Source organism: Tamandua tetradactyla, chromosome 11, assembly GCF_023851605.1.
Source record: "Tamandua tetradactyla isolate mTamTet1 chromosome 11, mTamTet1.pri, whole genome shotgun sequence".
Taxonomy (NCBI): domain Eukaryota; kingdom Metazoa; phylum Chordata; class Mammalia; order Pilosa; family Myrmecophagidae; genus Tamandua; species Tamandua tetradactyla.
In genome coordinates, this window is record NC_135337.1 from 84,968,540 (window position 1) to 84,977,391 (window position 8,852).

At 49.5% G+C, this 8,852-nt stretch overlaps 1 protein-coding gene across 2 annotated transcripts in view; it reads right to left on the reverse strand.

Annotated features, from left to right (window-relative positions):
* MYO1F (myosin IF) overlaps positions 1–8,349 on the reverse strand; it is a 35,534-nt gene extending 27,185 nt beyond the window's left edge. Inside the window, exon 1 of one of the 2 annotated variants that reach the window (XM_077121570.1) lies at positions 8,087–8,348. In XM_077121570.1, coding sequence (XP_076977685.1) covers positions 8,087–8,089 — 3 coding nt within the window. In that variant the 5' untranslated portion in view covers positions 8,090–8,348. Of the gene's footprint in view, positions 1–8,086 lie in introns of both variants that reach the window. The other variant, XM_077121571.1, reaches the window with a different exon arrangement.
* Positions 8,350–8,852: the final 503 nt, after the last annotated feature.

Genomic DNA, 8,852 nt, shown 5'->3' on the forward strand with positions numbered 1-8,852 from the left:
ATCTGGACTAGAAGTAAAGGAAGAGGGGCGGGTGGGAGGGGGATGGACGAGCTTGGGCAATGTGCTGGTTTGAAAGGATTTATATACCCTAGAAAAGCCATGTTTTTGGTTTTTTTTCCTATTTTTCATCATTCTGTTCTACATTTATAATCAGTAATTCACAATATCATCACATAGTTGCATATTCATCATCATGATCATTTCTTGGAACATTTGCATCTATTCAGAAAAAGAAATAAAACGAAAACAGAAAAAAAAATCATACATACCATACCCCCACCCCTCCCTTTCATTGATCACTATCATTTCAAACTAAATTTATTTTAACATTTGTTCCCCCTATTATTTATTTTTATACCATATGTTTTACTCGACTGTTGATAAGGTAGATAAAAGGAGCATCAGACAAAAGGTTTTCGCAATCACACCGTCACATTGTGAAAGCTATATCATTATACAATCATCTTCAAGAAACATGGCTACTGGAACACAGCTCTACATTTTCAGGCAGTTCCCTCCAGCCTCTCCATTACATCTTGAATAACAAGGTGATATCTATTTAATGTGTAAGAATAACCTCCAGGATAACCTCTAGACTCTGTTTGGAATCTCTCAGCCATTGACACTTTGTCTCATTTCACTCTTCCCCCTTTTGGTGGAGAAGGTTTTTTCAATCCCTTGATGCTGAGTCTCAGCTTATTCTAGGGTTTTTCTCAATCCCTTGATGCTGAGTCTCAGCTCATTCTAGGATTTCTGTACCACGTTGCCAGGAAGGTCCACACCCCTGGGAGTCATGTCCCATGTAGAGAGGGGGAGGGCAGTGAGTTTGCTTGTTGTGTTGGCTGGAGAGAGAGGCCACATCTGAGCAACAAAAGAGGCTCTCTCGGGGGTGACTCTTAGGCCTAATTTTAAGTAGGCCTGACCTATTCTTTGTGGGGTTAAGTGAAAAGCCATGTTTTAATCCTAATCAGTCTTGTGGGAGCAACGGTTTCTTCTAATCCCTATTCAGTATCATAGGCTGGAAACTTGATTAGGTTATCTCCACAGAGACGTGACTCAATCAACTGGGGGGATATTAAACTTTATGAGACAGAGAACGCGTCTCCACCCATTCTAAGTGGGTCTTGATTAGTTTTTACTGGAATCCTATAAAAGAGGAGACGTTTTGGAGAGGGGGCCTTTTGAGAACGAGGAGAGAGCTGCAGAACTGCGTCAGAAGGACGAGAGAACCAGAGTCCACCAGCCAGTGACCTTTGGAGATGAAGAAGGAAAATGCCTCCCGGGGAGCTTCGTGAAACAAGAGGCCTGGAGAGAAACCCAGCAGAAGCCATGTTCACCATGTGCCTTTCCACTTGAGAGAGAGACCCTGAACTTCATCGGCCTTCTTGAATGAAGGTATCTTCCCCTGGATGCCTTAGATTGGACAAATTTCTATAGACTTGCTTTAATTGGGACATTTTCATGGCCTTAGAATGGTAAACTTGTAAGTTATTAAATTTCCCATTTTAAAAGCTGTTCTGTTTCTGGCATATTGCATTCTGGCAGCTAGCAAATTAGAACAGGCAGGGAGGGTGAGATGGTATAAACCAGTGGCTCTCAGCAGGAGCAAAATGCTCTGGGGGACAGTTTAGGAATCTGTGAGAGCATTTTGGGATGTCACAATGATAAGGGCATGGCTGGCATTTGGTGTAGGTGGTTTTGGGTGCCAAATTTACGTCCAAATCACTGTCCAGCCTGGAGCTCACCATCCCACCCCCCTCCCAGCCATTTACACACATGATAAACCTGTTGATGACCATTGGAACCCAGAACTAAACTCTATTGTATACATTAACAGAATTTCTTTCTCTCTCTCTTTTTTTTTTTTTTTTTTTGCACGGTTGATGCCTTCTGCATTTTCCAGGAACACTGTTACTATGTGTCAGAAGTGGGAGTGGGAGGTGAGGCCTCTGTAGACAGAGGGAGGATGACTCTTGGAGAATCTGGGTACTAAGGGGAAGAGGGAAAGAGGCTGGAGGGAGAGGTAGGGTTAGGGGAGGGTGTGTTTCCTGTTCTCAATACGGGAAGAGGAGAGGGTGTTGTTGAGAAGAGATGGTGAAAGTTGGGAGAAAAAAGATGTTATTCACAACCCCAGTGGTGGCAGGTGGGGGTTCTGCCCATTTCCTGACCTAGTGGTTGAAGGGGGCAGAAGTACAGCTGTGTAAGTGGGTGAGAGGTCAGAAAGTGGAGTCTCCCTGGGGTTAGAGTGCTAGGGCCTTGGAGGGTAAAGATGATTGACTAAGCATCTAAAACTAACTAAACTAGCAAACCACACAACTAACCAAAACCAACCAACTAACTAAAACTGATGGACACTAACCAACCAACCCAAACTAATGAAAACTAGCTGTGTTAGTTAGATTCAGTTGTCAACTTGGCCAGGTGAGCATACCTAGTTTTGTTGCTGCGGACATATGCCAATGGTATGTGAACCTCATCTGTTGCTAATTACATCTACAGTCAGCTAGGAGGCGTGTCTGCTGCAATGAGTGGCGTTTGACTTAATTGGCTGGTGCTTAAATGAGAGAGCGTAATGTAGCACAGCCTAAGCAGCTTGGCATTCCTCATCTCAGCACTGGAAGCTCAGCCCAGGCCTTTGGAGATGCAGAAAGAAGTCACCCTGGGGAAAGTTGTTGGAACCCAGGGGCCTGGAGAGAAGACCAGCAGAGACCATCCTGTGCCTTCCACGTAAGAAAGAACCTCAGTGGGAAGTTAGCTGCCTTTCCTCTGAAGAACTAACAAAATAAATCCCCTTTTATTAAAAGTCAATCCGTCTCTGGTGTGTTGCATTCCAGCAGCTAACAAACTAGAACACTAGCCTACCAAAATGAATACTGGCCAACTAATCTACGAACTAAACCTAACCAGTTAATGAAAACCAACTAAAACAAACTAATCAAAGCCAACTAACTAAAATCAACTAAAATGAACACTAACCAACCAAATAACCAAAGCTAAAAGCAACCAACTGACTAAAAGTAACTAGCCAAACTAACCAACCAAATAACTAAAACTAACCAACAAAAAACTGACACTAAAATACACTAAAACTAACCCAAGCTAACTAAAACCAAACAATCAACTAACAAAAATGAACAGTAACCAACCAACTGACCCGTTAACTAAAACTCAACTAATACTAACGAACTAATTGACTAAAACTAACTAATAAATGAAAACTGACACTAACTAAAACCAACTAAAGTAAAATGAAGTAAAACTAACTAAAACCAACTAACTAACCAGCCAAGCAACTAACTAATTAGCACAACAGCAGCAATAGCTAACACCCCCTTTCCTACCCTTTGCTAGGTGCTGGGTTAAGGTTTTAGGTGAATCACCTCACAGGCGGAGCCCAGTGCTACCATCAGGTTCGTTTTACAGAGAGAAAGCTCTGGCACAGAGAGGTTGGGTGCCCTTCCCAATGTCACAGAGCAGGAGCGTGGCACTGCAGGAAGGGGAAACTGGGGGAGGACCCATCAAGCTATCCATATCCAGCCCAGTCTGAGCCAGAGGTGGCTGGGGTTGGTGCTTCTTCCAGGCCAGACAAAGATGGGGAGGGGACAAGACTGTCTCATCTAGGGTGTCCCGATAGATGAGTAGATGAGCACTGTCTCATCTACTGTGCTCCCGAGTTCCTCGGTTTGAGGCCTCCTACCGGCTCCATCTGGTCCTTTTGGCCCTGAGGACTCGGTTCCTCTTTCTGTCCCTCTCCCCCTTCTCTGATATGGCGGGGCAGCCCTCTCCCTCTTCCAGCCCCTGCCATTCTTTTCTCTCTTCTCCCCCAGGCCCCCTGATCTCTCCAGATGCACTCCTAGCTCTGTCTGGTCACAAGAACCATGAGTTGTCAGGCCAGGAGTGTTTTGCCTTGGAGTGAGAGAGGGTTTTGCTCAAGTGTGTGGGAGGACAGTCCAGGATTTGGACATATGACAGATCAACAACTGTGTGTCCCTGGGGAGGCCACTTTACTTCTTCAAGCCTCGGTTTCCCCGTCTGTAAAATAGACTTCCCAGATCTATCAAAGCCAACTAACTAAAGCCAACTAAAATGAACACTAACCAACCAAATAACCAAAGCTAAAACTAACCAACTGACTAAAACTAACTAGCCAAACTAACCAACCAAAAAACTAAAACTAACTAACAAAAAACTGAAACTAAAACTAAAACTAACCAAAACCAACTAAAACCAACCAACCAATTAACAAAAATGAACAGAACCTCCAAGGAGATTGAGTGAGCAGAGAAAGGTGAACCAAAGTGCCTCAGGAAATGGTGGCTGGTGGCCCTGAGAGGATTTAACTGATATCACCAGAATTTGACACAGGGCCTAGGAAATAGGAGCTGGTCAATATATACTTGAGTGAGTGAAGGAATGAATGAATGAATGAAAAAAAAGTACCATCCAGAGGAGAATGCTCCCTGTACTGTCTCATGGGTCTCTCTCTCTTTGTGGCCCCCAGGCCTCCACGGGTCAAGTTGAAACTGTTTGTCCCTTCCTTGGGGGGTGGGGGTGCAACAAAGAGGTTGTGGTCACCGTTGACCACAAGCCAAGTATGACTCAACCTGGTGAGGCTCTTGTGAAAGACAGTGAGAGGTTCAAGGTGGCTGGGGTGGGACGGAGGAGGGTAGCTTCTTTCTTCAGCTCTTCAGAGAGGTCCTCCCATGACAAGGCAGAGGGCAAGTGGAGGGGGAGGGGAGGGCTTCCCTGGTGCCAAAGGAAGGAGGGGCCATTTGTAGCCAAGGCAAGGGCTGCCTCCGGGGCTGGGGCATTCGAGTTCTGCAGCGACCACATTTCCTGAGCCCCTGCTCTGTGTGGGGGAAGTGGGGCGGGGAGAGGTAAAGAGGTGGGCCAGGCTTAGACCTTTGCTCTCGAGTGCTCAGTGCGCCCTGAGCGGGTGAAAAGGGGAGCCAGTGTAGACTGGATCCACACTGGAGGGTGTTCAAGAGAGGTGGAGGGCTCAGGAAGGGCTCCCGGAAAGGAGGTGGAACTTGCAACATGAATTTTCCAGGCATCATCAGTGGAGGCAGCGGGATCAATGGGCCAGGAGGGGACACCGGGATTTTGATTCCTTTGGAATGGAGAGTCCACATCCAAATGAGGCTAGAGGGATGGGCGGGGTCACTGAAGGGCCTTGAATGCTCACAATGGGATCGGGCAGTCTGGGACGTGGGGAGGGGGTCCCTGGGGACCTCTCACTTTGCAGGAGGTGGGGGGAAGTAGTGGCCAAGGTAACAGCTTATAGTGTGACCTTGGGAGTCACACTGCGTGGAAATCCTCTGCTACTTTTAGGCTGTGTGGCGACCTGCCTAACCATCCTGCCTCAGTTTCCTCAAAATGGGACTACTGAGGGCCACAGATCTCGGGGTGCTACTGTAGAGATTCAGTGAGGCAATGCTAGATGCTTGCTGGTCCCCGGGGCCCAGGGCTCAGGGGGCAGGAGAAATGGCTGGCTGGACGAGTGCTTTTGCAATTCTCCCCAAATGCTCCAGCCTCCTCACTTCTGGGTGGTGACAAGCAGAGACCCAGGCTGGAAAGAGCAAGAAAACAGCCACTTCCTTCCCCACAATGAGAGCTGTGGTTGCCTGGGAGGAGATGTGAAGCTGCTGCAGTGGCTGCCGGACCCAGCTCACTGCCCTCAGGGTACCCCTGGAGTGTCAGTCCTGCCCTCCCCCCAGCCCAGGGGGTTCTGAGGATGCACCTTGCATCATTCTCACCTCCTAAGGCTCCCAGGGTCTCCCCCCTACCAACCCCAGATTTCCTTTTGGCTTTGCCTGAGGTTATTATCCAACATGTGGGGATCCCTGTCTTTCTGGAGCTGGGCCCTTTGTCTAGAGCTGGGGAGCGGTGACCCTGAGCTGCCAAGGAACCCTGGCCTGACTCTGTGACCTCCCTCTTCCCTCAGCTTATCAGGAAAGAATGAACGAGTTAGAAACCCCGAATCTGTGACTGCTTCTCTTCCTCAGTCTTTACTTCCAATCAGATTGTATTGATTTCTCCCCCCAAATCTCTTTTGATTCCCATTCTCTTCTATCTGTCCCCATGGCAAATGGCCCCGGACCATTCACCTCCCTGGCTGCCCTGCTTTATGTCTGTACCTTAAAAACAACCCCCGTTCTATCACGACACCACCAATAACCAAGGACAACCAATCGCTGCTTCTACCACCGCCATCCACCACGTTAAACAACGGTTGGTGAACCCCGTTGCTAACACCACCAGCCAGCCTCAAACAGGAACAGCTATCAATACCACCATCAAAGCAACGAATCACCACCACCATCACCCATCACCATCGCCAGAAACCAACAATGATGGCAAAGGAACACCACCACCGTGACCCGCCACCAACTGCTGTCATGTCACCAATTGCCAAGCATCACCCTGCCAGTGAAGACAACCAAACACCACCATTACACAACAGCTGTCACCCAAAATAACCAGCAATGCCAACCTGCCCACAAGCCTTCCTACATTTAACCTGCAAAACCCAGCAGCCTCCACCTCACCACCAACTACACCAACTCAATGTGAAGCAGCAGCCATGAACAGCCAACAGCGACTGTTCTACAATAAACAGTAGCGAGTCACCACTCTCTAGCCCCGCTGTTAAACCTAGCAACGAACAATCACTACTCTCAGTAGCAGCTGCTGAGAACTGAGTGCATATTACATGGTCCATAAAGGATTTTATGAACATGATTTCATTGAATCTTCCAGCCATTTCCCTGGCATCCATCTCTCCCCTGTCCCCACCCCCCACGAAGATTTCAGCACCCCAGACAGAGGTACTGGCGTCCCAGACATCCTGCCTTCTGCTCATTTTCTCCTCCAGTGTCCTCTTGGATGAGTTTTTCACCTCCCAAATCCCACCTGCCACGCAAACTGTTGACTAAGCATTTTGTACGGCTTCCTTAGGAGGGGCTGATTTTCTTTCAAGTAGCAAATCGTTTCCGGTGTTCTTATAATCAAAGTTATAAGAGCCCTCCATCCTTCCTGGCTTGGCAGAGTTTCAGTTCCAAGCCCGGAGAGCTGAATTATCCCAAGAGGTCCCTGACCAGCGATGTCCAGTTTGTTACCGGCTTTCTGAAATAAGGAGCATCTGCTGTGTGCTGCAACTGCAATTTTCACCACCACTTCCATTATGGACCCAGTTCCAACCCCCAGTTCTCATTGACAGGATGACAAAAAGTGAAAGCTGAAGTGGCCCGAGGGTGTGTGGAGCCGTGGGGGTGACTCTTATAGCCAGGTCAGGCAGCCCCTTATGGAATAAGCCAGATGCTCCTGAGCTTAGACTGACAGCTGTGACAGCCTCTCCAAACCCTTCTCTGTCACCATCGGCCTCCATCTCACCAGGCAGTGATGCCTCTGGCTGCAGTGTCTCCACTGCCATTGTCCCAGTTACTGGTGGGGTTGGTGTAGACACATTAGGTCTCACCAGCTCCTGCCTCTGTAACTGGTACAGCGACACCATCCCTGACATCTGCGGGATGTCACCCACTACACTGTCACCGCTCCACAAGAGTCCATTTGACAATCACCCTGCCCAGTTGTAGACTCAGAGTGGCCGAATCCACAGACCCTCTGAAAGGTGCAACTGAAGAGGCGCCCAGAGAATGAACATCTTCCACATTTAGACTGACTTCTAAATATGACAAATGTGGAAACTCAGCCCGAGAGGGGAAGTGACTTGCCCAAGTGAGATGAGGGACTGAACAGGGCTGGAAACTGGGCCCCCTGACCCCCAGGAAAGGGGCATATGTCCCCTATGGATGCTGGGCTATCCTTCAGGGCCACAGAACCTTCTCTCTCCCAGTTCCTCTCCATCCCCATCACTGGCATCCTGGCCACCATCGGATGGGAGCTTGGTCCCTGGGAGGGGACTCTGGGGCACCCGAACTGCGGGCACTAAGGCAAGAGAAGGGACCGCCTAAGGGTCAGCCATACCCCTCCCCATCACCCCACTTTCTGATGGCTTCCAGGACACCTCCACCTGGCCAGCACTCTCCACCCCCTGCACTTCCAGGGCCACCTATGAAGGACTTACCATGTTGGAGTTTGGCACCTGAGTCCCGGGTGGAGGGGACACGTGATGAGTCGTGGTCGGGGTACGGGCTCAAGGAGCTCCGGGGGGCGGCTGGGGCATGGCCTGGTTCCTTCACCCAACTCCCAGCCCTAGTTCCTCTTACGCCAGCCCCCTCTCACTTCCTTTGGCGGGGAGGGGCTGTGGCCACGGTGGAGGGAAGCTGGGCATGGGGGCAGGGAGAGAGCCCAGGCTGCATCATGGTCCTGGGGAGCTGGCTGTTTGGGGCTCTGGGCTTTAAGGGAGAGGCTTCGGGGTTGATTGCAAGTGCTTCTGGGCCCTGGAAGCCCCTCTCTCCAGTTTCTTGTGGACAGGGACTGCAGTGACAAGAGATTGCTAGCTCCTGAGCTTGATGGCTCTTTTCAGGGCAAATGCAGGAAGCAAAGGGGACAGCGGAGGGAAGCAGCATTTCCGATGTGTCTTTTCGGAGCATCCCTGCTTTTCTGGGAGACCTCTGTTCCAGAGTCATTTCTGTGGACCCTTCCTCCAGGGTGGTCTGTGGGAGCTAGGTTTGTGTTGGGGGGAGGATGCTGGGGGCAACTTGGAATGTCAGATCTGGACTGAACCCCTAGCTGGGCTACTTCCTGTATGCTTTGGTCTCCCTGAACCAGCATGAGCCCATTGTGGAACGAGGGTGCTGGCACCCCAGGATGCCCAGCACACAGTGGGAGCTCCTAGGTGTGGCTCCATGTTCTGGAAGCCAGGCACTAGTCTTTTCTTAACATCTGAG